We start from the raw sequence: 21,278 nt of genomic DNA, 5'->3' as shown, positions 1-21,278 counted from the left end.
GTAAAAGCATCGCGGCGTGCAGTACACTCCAGTGTCCAGGCTGGTAAATAGGGGTGTGTTTGCCCTGCTACAGCATTGGTTAGGCGCTTGTCAATGTCCAGTCACGTGGTGTCACACTGACGGCCATGTTTCCGAAACACAAACAACAAGAAGAGCAGCGACTGGGAGCCAGCAGACACATACTGATACGCAGAAGCGACCGTTGGTGGAGAGGGGAAAAAAATAATAAATAAAATACAGAGCACGACTTTCTGAAAGTACTATTCTGTCGAATGAATACGTTTACAGTGTTTAAAGAGACCAATGCATTCGATAAATTGGCTGTAGACACGCCGTGCAGACAAGCAGTCTGGTAGCTATAAACAGTGAAGGTAAGCCATGGTTCCTCTTTGCTGCCTGTCTTTTAGCTAGCTGGCTAACGGGAGCTAACATGCTAATAGCTTCTGCAGCTCGAACGGGTCGGTGTTATCTGTCATGGAAAAAAAAAACATTTTCACTGAGTTGTTTAAGAGCTAAAATTCTGTTTCTGCTGTTGTTTGTTTTGTTTACAACGCATTAGTACCGACAGCGGAGTGGCGCTGGTGGTCGTCCGCACATTAGCGGAGCAGGCCGGGGACTCAGATCCCAATACTCCGCCCCCTTTGCCGACATATCTGGTGTCATTTGAACCTACAAGCCAAGGCCTTTACGATCAGTGCATACCTTGTGCTAAGTTACGAAGCAAGCTAGCTAGCAACTGCTCATATGCAATAGAAATATGATATCGAGGCCAGTGAGGTTGTAACTAGGGCTTTATTGCACTTTGCCCACAAATCAGTTCGCTCTAATTGGCTTGAGAGGCGAGCAGGGTACGCGCTAGCGTAGCTCGCCACAACTGTCGGTAGCTAACGTCAACTCCGACTGTTCTGTTTAAATGTTAGCCACATTTAGCACCATCGGTATAGTTAATTTAGTCAGAGTTGCAAGTTTGCTTGCACTTGTATCACTTTGAGCCACTGGTACCGCTCCCTTTTACTCAGAGTGGAATCTTTATCCCGCCACGTTTTGGAGTGCATGAGTTTTGCTAATATTCATACGCACAAGAAATCCCATATTCCGACCTTGCATTATTTATTTAATTATTTATTTATTATAATTTTTTAAGCAAAGTTGATACAGGGTATTAAACGAAGTTAAAAAAAAAAGTCTGTTGGACGGCGCATAAAAGTAAAGAAAAATTTGCCATATCTGCTAGGAGCTTAAAGAGCAATAAAGTGTCATTTTATTCGGTGAGGTTTTCTCTGTGAAATTATTTTCTTTCTGGATTTCCCTTAAGCCATAACTGATCTGGCCATTATAACTGGAGCCTGGTATTACAGGTGTTTTTATTGTGCTGCTTTTAAATTGACAATTGGTACACCTGCTAAGTACACCTGTTTAAAGTACAGTACTCATGTAAAAAAAAAAAAAGTACTTTGCGTTCTGATCAGGAGCCTGAACATGTCTGACAAACACAAACTGGGAACTGTGTGACTGGAATGGTTTGAATCCTGTTTTAAAGGGCGTGTTTCAATTTTCCTGTTCACACATGACAGTTCATTAGGTCCTACTGTCTTTTAAATTCATGTAGAAGTTTATATGCTTTTGGTTTACAAATGCATAAAATGGTCTTTTCCCCCAATAATTCAGAAGAGAAATTTAAATTAAGATTTTATATTTGCTGTATATTGGAATGTAAACTGGACCTGCTCAGTATCTTCCATTTGTCTTAAACATGTCTGTATTGCAGTGTTAATAGTTTAATGTGGACTGCTCTTAAATCTGCTTACTCGGTAATTATTAAATTCTCCTTTTTACATTTTTCTGTTTTCTGTCTTTAAAATCTTTACCAGTTGCAGTGATTATGCACTGAGTAGTTCCATCAATTTGTATTGCCTTCTAAAATGATAATGAATGTAATAACTAATGTAAATAAGGCAATCATATCTACTGGCAATGTAGCAGATTTCTTATAGGTACAAAAGTTCAATTAAGACCTCGATTTTCCTACTTTTTTTTCCTTTTCTTTTTTTTAAACCAAGAAAACAGGGATATGTGAGCAGTGGGGCTTTTTTAAAAAAACTGAACTTTAGTAATACAATAGGAGGATGTACTGTGCAGTTGCTAGGAAATTGCATTCATTTGTAGGTTGAGTGGGTTAGCGGTCTTTAAACAGGTGAGCAGATTAATTAATTGGTTTTGGACATTTGCTTTAAAATAACAAAGGCCAGCATCCTAGCTGCTAGGATTTCCTGGAGAGAGGTTTAGGTGAAAAGTTTAAAAAAAGTTTCTGTCTGTATTTGAGATGCTCTGATTAAAAAAACAGAATTTATTAAATTTAACGGAGTTACAAGTTAACAGGAATTTAGCTCGCTAGTTTACACCTAAACATTTCATACCATGTTCTGACAGAGATCTTTGAAACTAATTAAAACGTACAGCTCTGCTACCACTTCCAACATAAATGAAGACAGAAAAATAAACAGCAGTGGCGTTTGCAGGGTTACTGAAGTTGGACTACCTGGTATGTAACGTTATGCTACGTGATTGCTAGCGACACAGCTATGTTAGCATAACATTAGCACAGTGAAGCTGGAGGATGAACGCCAACTTTTTTCCCACTCGATAAAAGTTAACGTGAGAGATTCTGGTGGTCAGGGACAAATGCAATCGCATAGCAGGATGCTATACACGGGCCAAACTTCAGTCAGGAGAACAACTGAGATTATTCATCCACAATACGAGGTTAGTTATTAATATACTGCAACAACATGGGACTAGAACAGCTGCGAGAGAATTCAACATTAATGAATCAATGTTACGGAAGTGGAGGAAGCGCAGTTTTTGGCTTTCCCCATATTTCAAAAGTGCTTCATCTCTTTGCTATGACTGTCGCCCGCCATAATTTGCAGATGATAATGGTTTTAGCCGGTGCGATGCTTTCAACCAAAACAGGCGCAGCTTGATGACATCATCAACATGCGCTATCGCGATAGAGCGATATAGTCAAAATCTCTATCGTTGGCCAAATTTATATCGTTTCTGTCGTATATCGTTTATATCGCCCACTCCTAGGCAGCAGCATTTATAAGTGTAACTAAATGAAGTGCATTTTCCATCCTTATTTTCTGGTGAGCTGTCACTGATGGCACGTGTACTAATTTGAATTGTGAGTCTAATGAAACAACATGCGGCAGCGTTTATAGTTAAATGTTAGTGACACAGTTAGCCCAGGTAGTGTTTTCCCTGGAAGTTTTAAGCAATCGTGTGAATAAGTGCGTAACACTTTAGTTTAGCAGTAAATAAAGTTAAAGAAGCTGCACAATATTGTCACATTAAAAAAAAAGCAGTATTTTTTCCCTGGTATTTTCTATCTAAGGCTGAGCTTTTTAAACAGGTGCTTAAGTCTCTTTTTTCATGTAACTGCATCAGTAATTGCCTAATTTCCATCCACTTTGTTCTTCTTTTTCATAACAAGTGCAGCTAACCATGCTAGGTTGAGTCATTTGTAGCCTGGTTGTAGTTGGCGGTGTTTTTTGTTCTTTTTCTTCAAGTCATGAAAAGTTTGTTTCCACCTTTGGCAGGAGCAGTTTTCTTGCATATTTTTTTTTAGCATAGTGCTTTGTTGGAGGTTGTTTAAGTAGCTCAGTCTTTAGTTAAATAGTCGTTGGAGAATGACATGTGACTCTTGCTCTCAGACATGTCTGGGCCTTGTCTTGTTGTAGTGCACACTAGGGATTGTAAATGCATGCCTTACTATAGCAATGATATTGCACTGTGGCGGTTTTATAAGATGTGAAAATATTTTATACCAATATTATCGTGAAGGATGGCACAGCCCCAACTGTAAGAATAATAAAACCTACAGCTTCTCTGAACCAGTGTGTGTCATTGGCTAACATTATCAACAGAAGAGCTTCTTGGCTCTGTTGCAACAGGGTTCATCTAAAAAAAGGAAAAACAAAAAAGGGAGAGGAAAAATTGGCTTCAAACCATCGTAGCCAACATCATTTTATCTTCTTTTTTAAAATTTATTTATCTATTTATTTTCACATAGATTGTCAGTTGTTGGGAATCTTTTGTTTCAGTTTAAATAAATCAAACTGTAATAAGCCTGAGTAAAGTTTTCTTCTCTTCATGCTTTCCTCATGTGCAGTATTTACTACCAACATAACTAAGCGTGTAGCAAAACAGCGCATTAGAGGGCAGAGAAAGTAGCATCCGTGCAAATGCAAGATGACAAAGCTAATTTAAAACGAAACCGATTGAAACAGCAATGTCTATTTTCTCTAGTTTGCTAGCACCATGTAGCCAATCTCTGTAAAGTGCGTAGGTAACCTTGCAAGTGTCGGTTATATGCAATGATGGCCATTTAATAAAATGTTGTGAAAACTTGTGAACTTAACCTTTTTTGTTCAGCGTCTGTGGTGAGGGAATATTGAAGGAAAGTAGTCACCAAGATGGGAAGAAGCTGGAAAATATGGCTTGTGTTTAGTCATCAGTGTGCGAACCTAAGTGGTGTTCATGTTAAAGGGGCAATATATGTATGTATGTGTATGTGAGCATTTGCTGCTGAAGTTTAGTTGCCTGGATATTGCTTTAGTTGCCATGACATTTTGAGGAATCATTCCCAGCCAGCTGCATGGTTTAGGAAGCATCTGGTTCACAACATGACTGAAATAGACTCGGTGTATTTCAGGATGGAAAATCTCCTGTGAGCAGCAGAAATGTTGGAGTATGACTGAGTGCTATACTAGAAATAGTTTTCATTTATTCAGTGAAGGAATACCACAGCACTTTCCCCTCAACTCAGAGTGCTGCAACACATTGATCAAATTGGGTATCTGTTGGTGAGTCCCAGGCACGCTGCGTAAATGGTATGTCGAGTCTTTGCGGAGAAAATCAAATTATGGTTCCTTCACTCACTTACAACAGAGGTGGACTGCCAAGCGGTGAAAAAGCATCTCAAGAGCAGCAGCTAATTTATGAAGTGTTTACTTCTTCCCATTTTTCTTTGAAATTTTATATTTCTCTCATTCTGTCTCTGTTTAACACTATTTTGTTTTCTTTTTTTTTTTTCCAGTGGTGCAAAGGGAGGAGGTCAGGAAATAAAGGAGTTACCTAGAAGGTCTCCGTCAGTCCACATTTCAGTTGGAGCGAGAGAAAACGGCACAGAGGGAGTGAGAGAAAGGAGAAGAGGAGTGCGAGTCGCGTCTGCTCTTGGCAGCTGTTCCAGCAGCCTATTTCATTGTTTTTTCGGCTGTTATTTTGTTCCTGCGTTACGTCTTTTGATCAATCAGTTCATATTTTTAATGTTAATGTGAGATATAACTGCTGTAAAAAAACAAAAAGGAAATCGCAAACAAAAAAAAAGAAGACATTATTAGCAAGAGTGTTTTATTTTGTTCCATTGTTAATTTCTAAGGTTCTTTTCGTTTCTTTTTTATGTTAACAACCTTTTTTGGCTGTGAGTAGCAGGAGCTTCCATTCTCCAAACTTATCATTGAAAGCCCTTCCTTAGTTAGGACCTGATAACCTGGTATTCCTCAAGCACCTGAAACTGGCAGCTATTCTCTTTGTGTGTTTGGGGAGCTCTGTGACCACAGCTTAAGCACCACTCAGCCTTCTAGTCACCTAAGCCTAACTAAAGCCAGCCAGCTCGAGCCTGGTCCAGCCCAGTCCAGCCTGCTCCGATTATCTGGACAGGGTAAGGAACCGTTTTCTTTTGTTAACCCTCCTTTTCAAAGTTGCATTTTATTCGTCACAAAAAAGAAAAAACACAAAGAAATCTGGATACTTTTTTCCTCCTTAGATACTCAGTTCTGTGTGGACGTGAGGAATATGACTGCTGAGACTCTTAACTTCGGCCCAGAATGGTAATATTTGTATTTTATTTTATATTTTATTATTTATATATTTTCAATTTTTTTTATAAAGAAATATTTCCCAGAGGAACCAAGTGCTTATTTTGTGTTTGTTTTTATTTGTGGGGGAAAATTAAAAGCGGATGAGTTATGCTGAGTGCCATTCTGTTTTTTTATTTTTAAGGAAACTTTGGACATAATGAAATGTGCAGATTTAAGCAACCTCCAAATGACCTTCTTGAATGTGGCCGTTAAATCGCAATGGCAATTTGCTTAAGTCTTAACGTCCTGTGTCAATTGGACTCGTTCCCCTGAAAATGACACTAGGAAAAGATCAGGGGTTAGTGAAGTTGGTTAGGTTATAAGCTGCTGTTCGATCAAATTCAGCTCAACCAAAACGGTTCAGAGTGTCCGTACCAAAAACCATGAAAACAAAGGCCCAAAATGGAAGCGATGACCTGAAATACTTAGATTTTTTTTTTAATGGTCTCTCATTAAAGTAGAGCTGATGTCTTTTGGTTTATGAGTTTTTGTTGGACAAAATGAGTTGTGTGAAGGTGGCACCAGCATTACCTGAGAAAATCATCGTAAGAGTAAACCGGTATGAAAACGGCTGTTAGAGATGCTGTTAAGTAACCTTAGCTGTGCAGATGGCATAAGCAGCCTTCATTCTTCAGTTGGCTTCAGGGTGTTGACCTATCCTTTGTGTTTGGATTGGCAATGTGACCAAGAAATGAACACTTAAATTGAAATATAAACATTTGTAATGTCATACCTTGGTTGGATCTTTCTGCAGTTTGAATATATAGGCGGCCAAGTTACCACATAAGACAATATGTTGTAACAGGAGAGAGCATGCAGTTCGTTTACAAGTGTGAATGAATCATGCACGTGTAAACTTTAGTTCTCCCCTGAAGGCCTTATTTTCTGTTTGATCAAACTTCAGTTGGATAAAACAGACTTTGTTGTGGCTTTAGTCACCATGTTAGCAGGTAAGCTAATGGTTACCATTAGGTGAAATTACATGGTATGCCCAAAGCACATCAGCTACCTGGCTAAGCCTAGCTTCGCTACTCACTTTTCATAAGTGAAATGTTGTCTGAAGTCAGTTCTGTTGTCCTTCTCTGGAATGTGTGTTTGAGCTTTTGTGGACTCGGTACTACTCTTGGCTAGTGTTGCTCACTGTTGGCACTGGGAGTAGAAGAGAGCGACACTAATGGTAGACACTACGAATCAAGCATAATATTCTCGGATTCTTACAATAAATTCTCGGTCAGTCTTCACATAGAAATCATTACACAGGTTCTTAAAGGCAACAAATAGTACAGAGGAAGGTCTCAGTTTTAAATTCCGTTACAGTCTGTTAACACATGGAAAAAAAAAAGACGTTGCTGAAGACGTTTAAACTTGATATGAAAGTGCTTTTAAAAATGAGTCTTGCTTGCAGGCGCCCCGCCGTGGTTAGTCATTTCAGTGGTAACAAAGTGTCGGTTTTGTCACTGCTCTCTCCTGTCCATCTCTCTTTCCTTCTGCTGTTTCTGTAGCTCAGTGAATGTTTGTGCAGCGATTAATGGGGGGGCGTAGTCTGCAGTTTGGTAGCTCTCCATCTCTAACGGCCCGTGACTGCTGTGTGCATTCTTGGTGCAGTGCCAGTCTCACAGAATATTTCTGCCTTTACACATCTGCAGCTGCTTTGCTCTCAGTGGCTCTCGTAGCTCACTTTCATCCTCGTACCCTTTTTAATATAGTTACAGAGCGGCCGGTTCATGTGCTCGCCACATACAGCTGCCTGACCAGCATGTTTACACGTCTTTAAAGGCCAGTTAACCTTACGAAATTATTTAGACCATTCGAGCTTTAGTTGGCAGCGCAGCCTGCAACTATGTTAGTCATTGTGGTCAAATTCAAAGTAAAATATTCGGCCATGCTTTTAGGTTGGTGTAGTTTCTCTTACTCCAATCTTTGTAAGACTCTCAAAGGATTATTCATGTAGAGATTTAAGTGTGTAGAGGATATTTGAATCCTTGTTAGGGAGGAAAGCTCATGTTTTGCTGCAGGTAAATGCAGGTGGGTACATATGATGCACAAATATTTCTTAGTAACCCACCCACTGGCTTGCTTCCTGAGCGCTTCTCTTATTATGCATATTAGTTGCTGCTCCACTTATTTTTATCCTCTTTGATTTGCTACATGCTACCAACTGGGCTTTCATGAAGCTTCCCTTTACCTTTCTACCCCCCACACCCGCCTCTCCATCTCTGAGCTGCATATGGTTTTGATGTGGAGCTGAGAGTCACTGACACACTCTGTAGAGGCATGTGAAAGGAGCCATTGTTAAACAGCAGGCCTTGGAAGTTGGCCAGCTAGTAATAGCTTTTTAAAATGAAATCTTGAGATTGGAAAGCTAATATATCGTCAGCATTGAGCCAAGTGTGTTCAGGGGGAGCTGTGTGGGAGGAATTTGTTACAGAACATTTACTAAAAAAAATTTCCTGCTGCAAGATGAAGAAAAATAACTAATAGCATCCAATTGAGATTAAAAGGAATTGTGTCAAGGTTACACAATTGCTCTGATTTTCGTGTGTGCGTGCGTTCAGAGCCAACTGGGGAATTTGCACCAAGTTATTTATAAAGCTTGTTTTTTACATTACATGTCAGAGATTGTTATTAGCTTGGGGGGAAAAGTAGAGCAAATACACAGCTTTGAAAGCTTTAGCATGCAGTTGCAAAACACCTATTTGTTGTACTGGACAGTCGCTTTAATTCCTGTTGTTGAAAGTAAAGTACTTTATCCTATGTCTTTTAATCACAGGCTCCGTGCACTGTCCAGTGGGGGGAGTGTGACGTCTCCCCCTCCTTCCCCCGCCATGCCAAAGTACAAGCTGGCCGAGTACCGCTACGGCCGAGAGGAGATGTTAGCACTTTATGTCAAAGACAACAAGGTTGGTTAATAGTTTACTCATTCTCTATTTATTACAGTCTATACCAATGTGAAACACTGAATCCCATTCACATGGGGCAAAAATGATGTAAGCTTACAGTCACCTGTTGACACAAGGAGATGGATATCAGCTAAAGCAGCGGTCCCCAACCTTTTTTGCGCCACGGACCGGTTTATGCCCGGCAATATTTTCACGGACCGGCCTTTAAGGTGTCGCGGAAAAATACAACAAAATAAAACTAGTACCGCTACTGAAACAAAGAAGAGTTATTCATAACACACGTGAAAAGACCCAGGAAAACCGAGTTAATGATAAAAACAATAACAAAATAACGCTGAAAACCGATTAAAAACCCTGAAAATCACACCTGAGCCTCAACTCTCGCGGCCCGGAACCAAACCGGTCCGAGGCCCGGTTTATGAGATGCCGGGCTTGGAGTACATTGACAAAAACCCTGCCTTTAATATCTGTCTATAAGCACAGAACACCGAACTGCAGTTCACCCCTGTTTGTGAGGGGCAGTCAATCAGAAGTAATTGTCTTAGAGAAGAAGAGAAGAGAGGATGGCCTTACAGGAAAACTGCTTCTTTCAGACAGAATAACCCGACGGGCTGAAAATAAGGCTTACTCTGAATTGCGACTCATACAAAGCAGCATAAATAGTGTAGAACAATAGGACTTCTCTAAAGTGGTGTATAAGTCTGTATCCTTAAACATATGAACATGTTTGAAGTCAGAGTTCAAGTTTTTAAGAGGTGGTTTTGTCCTCTTGTTGTTGCTTTTAGGTCCCAGAGGACATGCAGGATAAGGAGTTTGCTGCTATTCTGCAAGAAGAGCCCATGCAGCCACTGGCACTGGTGCCTCTCACTGAGGAGGAGCAGGTCTGCACCAGCCACACTCTCACAAATGCATATCTGCAAATGTTAAACTGTTTGAGCCCTATCTTGTGGTATCTCACCCTCATACAGATTCAGTTGACAGATGTGCCTGTGAGCTCACATTCCTCACATTCCTCTCTCCTTTTTTTTTTTTTTTTTTTTTTGGCTCGTTCAACTCACTCTGCAGAGGAACTTCTCCATGTCTGTGAACAGTGTGGCAGTGCTGAGGCTCATGGGAAAAGGAGTGGGTGGTGCGGCCCCAGCTGGAGTGGTCCGTGGACGAGGAGCCACACGGGGTGGTCGAGGTAACGGCAGGGAAAAAAAGTTGGATGAGGGACACAGGCAATAAAGTATAGCCCCGATTGAGCCTGTTCACAATCAGTTGTGCTGCAGAGTCCAACAACAACAACAGAAGGGCTGCTTAAAGCCCTCGGCTCAAACTACAATGGCTGCTGCCCAGCTAAAGTAAAACAGTTTATTTAAGGCAACTACTAAAGTGTTTATTTCCTTCTTTCTTCCACCATCTTGGTGCAACACACTTCCTCTTGGCCTGTTTAAAATAGTCCTCCTTTTGTCCAGCCGCAGCCTAAAAGCACGGGGCTTACGCGCTTACCTTGTCAACACATGCCAATGTAAACACATGCACAGTTCAGCCCAGCAAAGGAAACCACAAAAGAAGAATGATGTTCGATGGTGTGTTGATGTGTGCACCTGCCTGCAGGATGAAGCTACTTAACCACACATGCCTTGTTCTAATGTGTATAAACAGGCCGAGGCCGTGGTGAAGGTGGATTCTACCAAAGAAGTATTGAAGATGCCGAGGTGGGTTTCGGTCGCAGCGTCCGAGAGATTCACCGCAGCCAGAGCTGGGACGACCGGTAAGGATAAACTGCGCACGGCACCTGCACTGTCCTTAAATTGTTGGTAAGGTCATGCAAATAATGACTCCAAGTGCTCTGTTGCACAACAGAAGCCTGTTTTATCATTACTCAGAGCAGCTGTCAAGCAGTGCAGCCTAGTCTGTAATCCTTTCAGGTATTTTTTGTATTTCTTTCAGTTTTCCTTCCAAGATCTGGATAAGCTGTGCAAATGTATTGTCTCCAGTGTGAGGTGTTGGTTGCACACACTGCTCTTGGGTTAAAAACTGGCCCATGTTTTCTTCTGCTAACTGGTCTAATTTTCCCTTCATTTCCCTCCTTTTCTCAGGGGTGAGCGTCGATTTGAGAAGCCGCTGCGGCGGGAGGTGGGACGTCCTGGCTTTGAAGAAACTGGAGGTCCCGTGGGTCCGGTGAGGAAAGAGTACACAAGGGCTGACAGTGATAACTGGCGCACCCTACGGGAGGAGCAGGAGGAAGACGAAGGGGAGCCGGGCAGTAACTGGAGACTTGCTGGATCCCGTAGGGATGGTATGATAAACACAAACGTTTTTTTTATTGTCATAAACTCTGCTTTGTTTATTCCTCTTTCTGCTGTCAACACAAGCTAAGACTTGGATCAAATTTTTAATGTTCCTTTGACATAAACCTTTTGTCCTAACTCATTAGTGTGGAAGCTACACTTTGATATAGCCTCATTAAAATCACTAAGATGGAGCATCACTGAGATTTGTATTACTCATCATTCCACTGTTATATTACTGTGTTTTTAAGCCTATGTTAACAATGTGTGTGTCAACTTTAGCTTAAAGGACATTGTACTGGCATCTAGTGGTCAGTGATGGGAAAACCAAGCAGCTGGGTTTAGGTTAAACTAAAGCTTCCTGAGTTTCTGCAGACTCAGCAGTCGGCTTCAATGAATCATGATCTTTCCAAACCAGATATCTTGAAAATGAAACTCCAGATTGAGTTAAAACAGAAAAATAAATTTCTGAGTGTAGCTCAGGTCAGTTTTGAAGCTAATAACTTTCCATTTGTTTACCAGATGGTGGTCCTCGCTCAGCGGGCTGGCGGGACCACAGTGGTCCAGGAGAAGGTCGGAGGAGGAAGTTTGATTTCGACTTCCGGGACTCTGACGGGCACGGTGGCGGGCGTCGGCGCGCAGGCAGCGATGGTCTAGAGGACGATAGGGACGGCCTGCCTGAGTGGTGTACAGATGAGGAGGATGGGGAGATGGGCACTTTTGACTCGTCTGGAGCGTTCATGCCTATGAAGGTACTCAGAATGATGTTTCTGTTACTGTTATGATATTGTTTTAATATTTATTTGTTGGGATTGCTTCACTTTTTTTGGTCTGTATCTTGTATCAGAAGAGTGGCAAGGAGACAATCCTGGAGGAGTTTGAGTTTAAGGGGATTGAGGAAGAGGAAGAGGAGGGAGACAGCCTTGCTGATATGGAGAGGAACAGCGCTGAAGGAGACAAAGACAAGGGTGAGGCGAGACCGGATGTCTTTATTTGATCTTACATTTACATGTTGTCTTCTATCTTTTACCTTCACTGATCATAGTCAATGGAGGATTCATTACTTTTTTTCCCCTTCCTTTCTTCCACTCCTGGCCTCACAGAGATTAAAGAAGCCATCTTTATTGTTGGAGATGGTGAGACAAAGCCAGCATCTCCTTCGTCTTCTCCAACAGCTCACTGTCCCCCTCCATCGCTGGAGTCCCAACCCAGCAGTGCTAATCAAGTGGTGGATAATGCCCAGCTGAGCAACAGCCAGTCTGTGAAGGCCAGCAGCACGTCTGGTGAAGGTAGGTCATGTTCCACATACCTCTGTGTTAGTGTGCCAACAGGACAAAACGGCAATATTATCTTTTTTTAAAAATTTGTTTTAGGCAATTTCATTAATGTGTTAAACTCTTATAAGAAAAAAAAGAACATGTTAACTGTCTATATCAAATATACATGCTTCTGCATTTCAGTAATTATTAGACTGTTTGATTTTGTATAAATCCAGAAAATAAAGTTATTTAGGCAACTTTTTATTGTGCAATGATTTAAATTTAAAAAAAGGCTTCTAAAGTGAGAGATCCTGAACCTTTGGTTTCATGACCTCAGCCCTTTCAGTCTCAGGTCGGCGTGTTTGAGCAAGGAAATTCAGCCATGTTGATATTTTGGTTTGAAATAGAATATGTTTGCCTCAGTCATTTGATACTTTGTTTACTGAACCGGCTGTGGCTGCTGGATGTGACACAGAGCCAGTAGGCGGCTCTACCGCTCACATCAAACAACACCAAACGCTAAACTATAACTAGAAACACTAAAAATAGGGCCCATTGTTTTACTCGTTTCTTCTTTTTCTTTTCATGTGCGTATGTCAGATGCAGCTCCATTAGGGGGCTCCAAGGCCCAGCTGAGTCCCAGCGGCGCAGCCACCTCCTCCAGCCTGCCTCCTCCACCCCCTTCATCTGCTGCTCCTCTACTCCCGCCATCTGGAGGAGACGCTGAGGACGACGAAGGCATGAAACACCTGCAGCAGGTAGGAGCAGCAAGAGGAACATTTCAGACAAATTATGTAATCATGTCTAATCAAACTACATTTCACAGCCTTCAGGTGAGGGATGAAACTGGTGATTATTTTGCTGCTGAATATTCAAAACCAGAACTGCACTTTTCTTTTTTTGTCTTTTGATAAAACTCACTGCTTTGAATAAAAACGCGATGGTTAGGGGGGAGGCTGCAAATATAGAGCAGTTCATTTGATGCTGATTGATGTGCCGGAAACTGAAAAGGACGTCTGCATGTCTGTTCTGTGCTCTTCTATATATTGTTTATATTTTCACATATGTTACTTTAAACAAGCATCACTAACATAACCTTGTCTGACTAGGTCTAAAACCTGCTGAGCTTTGTTTTAGCTGGTATCAGTGCATTCAAAGTTGTGAGTCTTAGCTGTACTATTAGCATCGCCACCTTTTCATCCTACGGGTGAGCCTGCTACACCAACTCTTGTCGACTAGATAATAAATGTTTGTTTATATTTGTGTAGGAGGCAGAGAAGATGGTGGCATCACTGCAGGATACTTCTTTGGAGGAGGAGTGCTTCACCCAGGCTCTGCAGCAGCAGGAGAGCAGGAACACGGCAGCTGCTCTGCCGCTAACTCACGAGGCTGCCATGAAGTGGTTCTATAAGGACCCCCAGGGAGAGATCCAGGGTACTCCTATTCTCCTGATGATACTTTCTAAAAACATGAATAAAAACTGTTAATTTCTTGAGGTGAGATGAAGCTAGTCCGACACCTAAGGTCAGTTTCTGCATTGCAAACTCTCCTCTGTCCTGCCCACCAACCAGGTCCATTCACCACGGTGGAGATGTGTGAGTGGTTTCAGGCTGGCTACTTCACCATGACCCTGCTGGTGAAGCGGGGCTGTGATGAAGGTTTCCAACCCCTGGGGGATGTCATCAAGATGTGGGGCCGCGTGCCCTTTGCCCCGGGTCCCTCCCCGCCGCCCCTGCTGGTGAGACAGCTACCACCAACGCAGCGCCCGCAGCCCAACCGGGGGCCCGCCGGGACTGTGAGTCAGAGCTCAGCCACCCGAGAGGATGGGGAGGGGAGGATGCAAATGAGAGGGCACATTTCTAGACAGGTTATGGTGGCAGGAATTGTAATTTTAAATTCTCACCTCTTAATGTCACACAGTTGATTTAATGAATTTTCTATTGCATGCTGACTTGGATAAATGTGTGTAAATGTAGCTGAAATATTACCAGAAGCAAGTCTGTTCTAGATGCAGTAATTTGCTATTGTAATTTTGAGTCTGACTTTTCCTTTGTGTTGACATTATATCTTTCCCCTTCATCAGGGAAACCTGGACCAGGAGCGCCTGAAAAAGCAACAGGAGCTTGCAGCAGCAGCTCTTTATCAACAGCTCCAACAGCAGCAGCAGCTATTCCAGCTCATGAACAGGTGGGTGGAGGCTTCGCCCTAAATTTGTTGGAGTTCATTCCGGTCCTAGTTTGAACTTTGGAGGACATGTTTAGTTTCAAAGTAAACGTACACGTCGGGTGTTGCTTTATGTCCCAGGTGCAGTGAGCAGAGTATGATGCCTTCGATGAACAGATCGATGTCAGTGCCAGATACAGGGTCCATGTGGGACATGCATACCTCAGCTTCACAGCCGTCAGGTACAGTGTGGACTGCTGCTGTTTGGTTTGTGCACACACAGGCAGGCACAGTTAAAACACACAAACTGTAGCTGCTGCCGCTAATATGATCCTTTTTCATTTTCATGTAGGTGGTGAAGCCAGTCTTTGGGACATAACAATGAATCCTTCTACTCAGGGTCCAACTCTCGAACAGCTTCAGAAGGTGAGGGCTGTTGAATAGTAATATCAGACTGTGAGTCCATTGAGCCATACCAGCGTCAGATCCAAATATTCATTCACAATTACTGATGACGCATTTCCTTTAGCTCCAGCAGGAGAGGCGAGACGCTGAACTCAGGGCGAAGCGTGAGGAAGAGGAGCAGCGTAAGCGAAGGGAGGAGAAGAGAAGGCAACAGGAGGAGCAGAAAAGGAGGGAGGAGGAGGAGATCTTCAGACGCAAGCAGGTGGAGAAATTTTGCATTCATTTTATCCCATGTGTTGCCTTGGGGTTGTTAAATATGTTACTGGCTTTGTTCATTAAAGCAAAAATATTCCGAGCTGCGTTTTGATTTAGTTTTCATAATGTTTGATATTTTATTTGCTTTGCTGAGCGGCACTAAATGCTGTTTTCCTCTAAGAAACGAGAACCACAGCTATAGCCTGATCTGTCATATGTTCCCGCAGTGTCGTCAGCAGCAGGAACTGATCATGAAATTGCTGCAGCAGACCCCCCAGCAGCAAGGACCGGGGGCAGGCAGCTCTAGTTGGAGTGGGGCTTCCTCTTCTGGGCTTTCTAAGGCAGGAAAGCCCCAGGCTCTGGCTTTGCTGGAAATACAGCAGGAGACTGAGAGACTCCTGAAGCAGCAGCAGAGAGCCCAGCAGCAGAGAGACCGCGTGAGTTCACCGTTCAGGTCTACAGCAATGATAATGTTAGCATGTAGCAGGAATTTGCATGTTTAAAATAAAAACGTACATATTGTTGGTCATTTATGGAGCCTGATTTTTATCCGTTTGCAGCACTCTGGTTTGTCGATGGGGAGCTCCTCCATGGGAGGGCAGTGGGTGGATGGCGTCGGTATGTGGGGAGGGCCGGGTAGTCTGGAGAGTAAGAGCAGTAGTGGAGGGTCTTCGGGCAGCATGGGCATGTGGGACGAGGCTGTGAAGAACCAGACCGGCCTGCGTGGGAACAGCAACAACAACATGGGCCTTAAGAACAGCCGCAGCAGCCCATCACTCAGGTGAGCATGTCTGGGCAACTCAGCTGATGTGGATTGTTGGATTGCCCAGTTATAAAGCACTGCTTGCAGGAAAAAGTGGATTTCTTTTAGTTGATGATAGTAATGATATAATTTGCCTGGGTGTCCTCCACAGTGATCAGTACATGATCCGTCGTAAGCGCACCGAGGAGGAGGAGAAGCTGCTGAAGCTGCTGCAGGGCATGAAGCCTCAGGACGGCTTCACCACCTGGTGTGAACAGATGCTGCACGCTCTCAACACCTCTGCCAACAACTCCTCCTCCTCTGTGGATGGTAGGCGGTTCAACTTTATCACATTTAGCAATCTAAAGGGTGTTTAGAGTTTACCCTCAGCTTACAGACATCAATAGCTGATGTCTGTGTAAATTACAGCAACACTTCTGTGTCACTAATCATTCACGTTGTGTGTTTATCAAGTTGCCACAATTGTGGCATACCTGAAGGAGGTGGAGTCTCCCTATGCAGTGCTGGATTTCATCCGGTCCTACCTAGGGGACACAGTGGAAGCCAAAGAGTTCGCCAAACAGTTTCTGGAGCGACGTGCCAAACAGAAAGCCAACCAACAGAGACAGCAGCAACAGGTAGGTTGAAAGAGCATCAGTCCAAAATGTCACCTGCTCGGTAAACGACATCAGTGTAATTTAAAGAAAAGAAAAACATTGCTGAAATGTTCTCTTTATAGAACACAGAAAGCCTGCCCATTAAAGCCTTTAATTTATAGTATGACGAGTGGCTAATTGTTCATTTTTATTGTGAATAGACACAGACTGTGTTCAGTAGTTTGCATTTTCAGTCGGAAACTGATGGTTTTCTCAGGTGGGAATCGATGGTACATTCTAGTCTGTACAAGTGTTTGATGTAGTGTTCAATTTCTGTGAGTTAACTTGGAAACCTAGGGGATTCATAGGCTGTATAAAATATATGGTTGGAGCCGCTGTGACATTTTTTTTTTTTAATTTGACCAACACTGAGTTGTTTTTCAGTGCCAGCTTGAGACACTTAAACCTCACTGCCATCATTCACAACCAAGAACAGAAAAACTGCCTGAAACTGAATGTTTAGAGCAGTCTGAAGTCAAAGCTCAGGGATCACTTGTACATACTTGTGTGTGCGTGTGTGCGTGTGTGCGTGTGTGTGTGTGTGTGTGTGTGTGTGCTAATTAAAAAGAAAGACAAGATGATAGTTTATTGAATTTAAATGAAATTTGCAGATTGTTTCGGTGAAGTTTAATAAACTCCTTGCTATCTAAAATATAACAGGACACCGGAGTAAATTCTCGAGCATCTCACACTTCTGATAATCAGCTGTCTGCCTGACATTTATTCAGCTGTGTAAAAACTAACTTTAATCTCAGCCAAACCGATTTACTCAGGAACAAATAAAATACTGAAAAAAGCCAAACAATAACATTTTTAAGTTATCTAAGTGACTTATATATCATGTTTAACCTGAGTAGTGAAAGACAGCGGTGGGTTTGAAAACGATTTGCCGGGGGGTCCGGTATTCTCACGGCTCTAGTGAGCCTAGCCCCCGGCTCGCTATCGAGCTGGTGGGTAAAAGACGTCTCCGACAACATCGGAGTGCTTTTGAAAATATGTGGTGTCTTGATAAACTGAGCAGATATTTGAAGTTTACACAGCTACATTTTCGCCTGAAAATATGTTAAACGTTTATTTTGTGACCCAGAAAGAATAATAAGAGTAACATTAAAACTAACTAGCTGCCGCCATTGTTCGAAACTGAGCTGGGCCGCTTCTTCTTCTTCGGGGTTTAACGGCAGCTGGCATCCTTGTACATGCAGTGCTGCCATCTTCTGTTTCAGTCCGTTATTACACTCTTAAATCCTGCTACTTATTCCTGCGTCTTTTGGGATCTTACAAAGCTTCAAACGACGCATCGACTATTAAATTAGTCGTCGACGATTTTGATAGGCGACGTAATATATAAAAGCATGACGCGTCCTCTTTAAGACATTATGGACGTGGTTTCACACACAAACCTTCTGTGGTTAGCTGGATTGAAATTGTAGGAAGTGAATATTTTGGATGAAGGTCAGGCTTTGCACATATGTGTTTTAAAAGTATTATTAACAGGCTGAGAGTGGCTTTAATTCCTCCTCTTCTCTTTGTGTCCTAGTTATCAAAGGAAGTGGCTGGATTGAACATGAACTTCCCTCTGCAGGTAAATGCAGACATGCCTCTAAGCCATACACGCAGGATTGTTATTAACACAGCATCAATGAGTGCTCTCCTTTACTACAACTATAACTTCACTACAGCATTAAAGACTTTTTATAGACAGTGAAAACTTTAATTTCTTTATGAGGAGTCTCCTGGATTGAAACTCGAAAAGAAAACGGAAACATCAAAGGGTCACGTCCAACCTGGCACTGTTACGATCGTGATCATTTTTGCTTTGTGTTTTTTAGGATTCAATGCGAGGTATGAATCCCAACACTCTGCAGTCCATGTTTCAGGCCAACCACATGGGCAAGGCTGGTCTCTATGATAACCAGGGAGGAAAGATGAAGAAGAAACAGCCCATGATGCTGCACTCTGACCCCAGCATCTTAGGTACGCGACCTCAAGAGCTTTTAAGGTTTTTCCTTTGAACTTCTTCACCACGTACATGGACAGCTTTACCAAAAAGTGTTTTTCTTTGGTTTTAATTTTGTTTAGTTTTCTTCTGTCCAGTTTTTTTTTGTTTCACTAGGTTTCTAGAGTGTATTTAGTACTGTTGGTGTTTGTTATAGTTCCCAGTATATGTTCATATTGCCAGTGTTTTTTTTTTTGTTTTTTTTTTTTTTTTTTTTTTACACAGCTTAGTTTGAGTTAGTTTTCGATCCTTTTCGAGCCTTCGTTTTTATTCACACCCACCTTCAGCTTTTAGTTCAGAGCCCAGATCAAGTACATGAGTTACTCACTAGAGGAAATGCTTAGCATGGAAACGCAAAGTGGAAAATGTAGTCATTTGTGCAGTAGGATTATGTGTGAAGTGAAACCAGGTTGTTTCCACTGTATAACACTGATCTGCTTAAATGACCTACCGAGAGTAGAGATGCAATAATAAATCAGCTAGCTACCAATGCTCCGTCTCAGGGAGCGTTCAGAGTCCAACTTGTTGATATGTAAAATAGTATAAACACAGCTTATTCACTCTTCTCTGACACAGTGTAATTTGCAGTGGGCCCTTCCTTATAATGCTAACACTGCAGCTGTTTATTCGCTTTCCGAAAACCTTTTCAGACAAAATCCGAATCGGCAAAGAAACCAAAAAGAAGCCAAGACCTCTTCTTATGATATCGTTTTCTTTATTCCCTCCTGTCAGTGTTTAAGCCAGCCTTTAACCCCTTGTGCCATCCTTCTCTAATCTTGGTGTACTCTCTCCCCTCTCTTCCCTGTGCCCTCTCCTACCTGCAGGGTACTCATTCCACAACACGGGCGAGTGTATGAGCCTGAATGAGATGGAGATGGTGGAGGATTACTGATGTGACGCAGCGCAGCAGCAATAGCTACCTGAGGCCTTCTGTCTTTTAATCAGACAAACCTGATGACGAATGTGCACTGCTGGGGGAACCGAACTGGGGGTTGTGGGGTACAAAGGGGGGCAAGCATGGTGGTGAGGGGGAGGTGTGGAGTGGAGGCGCCCAGTTCTGCGCCTCCCACTCGTTCTTTCCCTCTGGATAGAAAAAATAAAAAGGGCTCCCTGCTGCACCAGTTGATCACTAGAGCAGGGGAGGGGGGGGTGAGGCGCGGTGAGGTTAAAAGGATGATGGGTATCCTCTAGCACTCAAAAGATTAAGCACCTTATACTGAACTAATGCACTTTATTGAGATGGGATTTGAATAGTTTTTCTTTTTGTTCGTGTGTGTGTATGTGTGCGTGTTCAGAATCAGTGCGCATACGGTGTGTGTACGTGCACATTATCGGCGTGTGCAGCAGAACTGGAAGGCGGCGGTGAAAACAGCGAGCAGGGCCGAGCGGGCGGGACGTTAGGTTTTCAAATTCAGGGGGACCTTTAGTTGAAACCTTATCAGAGAGCAAATCCTTTCTCAAAAGACAAACACTGTTGATATTTCTCTTGTTTAGCATTTTTTTTTTTTTTTTTTTTGGTTCTGTTTTTTACGTTTATATAAAAAAGTAAAGCTATTGAAAAATGGATTATAAAAAAAACTTGAAGATTTGCACTTGCCTAAAAAAACGAAATAAGAAAAACGACAAAAAAAAGAAAACAAATGGGGTTAGTTAGTTAGAAGTGAATATTTTTGTGAATGTGTATGAGCGACTGGGAGTGGCTGATGTGTGGCGGCTGAGTTGTGTCAGTAATATACAGTCTGCACAAGTTTTTTGTCTTTTGTTGCTTACCAAGATGTATGAAACATAAGAGGCCATTTTTGTCTTTTCTGTTTGGATAGTCATTTTGTATTCATGTTTAGAGTGAGTGTGTGTGTGTGTGTGTGTGTGTGTGTATGTATGTGGTCCTTTCCAGACAAGGACGTGTGTGTTTTATGGGTGTGACTGAATGCTCATGTGTGTGTGTTTATGAGAGAGAGAGAGGGCAATTGCACAACACATCCTTTCTCTCACCAGCTCTTCATCCCCTGATAGAAAACCAGAAATGCATATATTTGTAAATGTTAGCTTTGCTCTCATCACATGACGACCACCACTAGTTTATTTCCCTGAGCTTCTCCCCATGGGGAGCCGTCTCTAGACCTGAAAGGGACTAAGCAGACGTGGCGAATCATGAGGGACATTACTGTGTGCGCATGCGAGTGAGATTTTCAGTGTGCGTGTTTAGTGTACATGTTCATTTACTGTTCATAGAAATGAGTTAAAACTACAGGTACTCATTTTTCTTGTTGTTATTGTTTTCTTGTATGTGTATGAATGCACATTTGTGCCTAAGAACTTGGATAGGGTGCATGGCCATCGAGACATTAACTCTTTTTTGAGAGCGAGTGTGGTGCGTGTCAGTGCTCAGCACAGTGTATGTAAAGTATGTACGTTGGTATGGTAAATATTTCTAGTTGAGTCTAGGGGTGATCCATCGGAAGGCTTAGTCCAGCGTGTTTTTCCTGGGGGTGTGATCACGTTGCCTTTTGTCAGCTCTCGAACTTGTGAATGAAAGGTGTCGAGTTTCTGACTCTGAAATACAGAAAACCACAAAAAAACAATTAAAAAAAATACAGCATCTTAATGTGCAAGTGCACAGAGCGGTGCATGAAATGTTAGCATATTGTGTTACATATTCGTTGTTGCAATTTGATAATGACGAGTTTTCTTTTTTTAAATGA

The 21,278-nt window shown here is 42.3% G+C and overlaps 1 protein-coding gene across 2 annotated transcripts; it reads left to right on the top strand.

Moving 5' to 3' along the window:
- The first annotated feature begins 143 nt into the window (after positions 1-143).
- gigyf1a (GRB10 interacting GYF protein 1a) lies at positions 144-19,560 on the top strand. Of its 2 annotated transcripts, none has more exons than XM_085349688.1 (25): positions 144-371; positions 5,102-5,725; positions 5,831-5,894; positions 8,695-8,824; positions 9,610-9,705; positions 9,890-10,007; positions 10,472-10,580; positions 10,909-11,108; positions 11,623-11,852; positions 11,948-12,068; positions 12,204-12,389; positions 12,960-13,117; positions 13,628-13,793; positions 13,931-14,154; positions 14,443-14,546; positions 14,670-14,764; positions 14,875-14,948; positions 15,052-15,189; positions 15,410-15,619; positions 15,743-15,963; positions 16,097-16,254; positions 16,399-16,562; positions 18,118-18,162; positions 18,410-18,554; positions 19,401-19,560. In XM_085349688.1, the coding sequence occupies exons 3-25, from the start codon at positions 5,860-5,862 to the stop codon at positions 19,466-19,468; spliced, it is 3,195 nt and encodes a 1,064-aa protein (XP_085205814.1). In that variant the 5' UTR covers positions 144-371; positions 5,102-5,725; positions 5,831-5,859; the 3' UTR covers positions 19,469-19,560. The 2 variants fall into 2 exon arrangements, with proteins under 2 accessions (XP_085205814.1, XP_085205813.1); XM_085349687.1 differs by having other exon boundaries at positions 14,664-14,764.
- The last annotated feature ends 1,718 nt before the right edge of the window (positions 19,561-21,278 follow it).

Source organism: Diplotaxodon limnothrissa, linkage group LG3 (genome assembly GCF_057381915.1).
Source record: "Diplotaxodon limnothrissa isolate DT_005_m linkage group LG3, D_limnothrissa_male_GT1.1, whole genome shotgun sequence".
In the NCBI taxonomy this organism is placed as follows: domain Eukaryota; kingdom Metazoa; phylum Chordata; class Actinopteri; order Cichliformes; family Cichlidae; genus Diplotaxodon; species Diplotaxodon limnothrissa.
This window is presented reverse-complemented; position numbering and strand designations above follow the sequence as displayed.

What these genes read in the sequence shown, in the direction of transcription:
- gigyf1a (XM_085349687.1), top strand. Translation starts at nt 5,860, where the DNA reads ATGACTGCTGAGACTCTTAACTTCGGCCCAGAATG. An exon ending in CCCAGCAGCAGAGAGACCGC is followed by an intron (nt 15,620 to 15,742) that starts GTGAGTTCACCG and finishes ATCCGTTTGCAG; the next exon opens with CACTCTGGTTTGTCGATGGG. An exon ending in AACAGAGACAGCAGCAACAG is followed by an intron (nt 16,563 to 18,117) that starts GTAGGTTGAAAG and finishes TTTGTGTCCTAG; the next exon opens with TTATCAAAGGAAGTGGCTGG.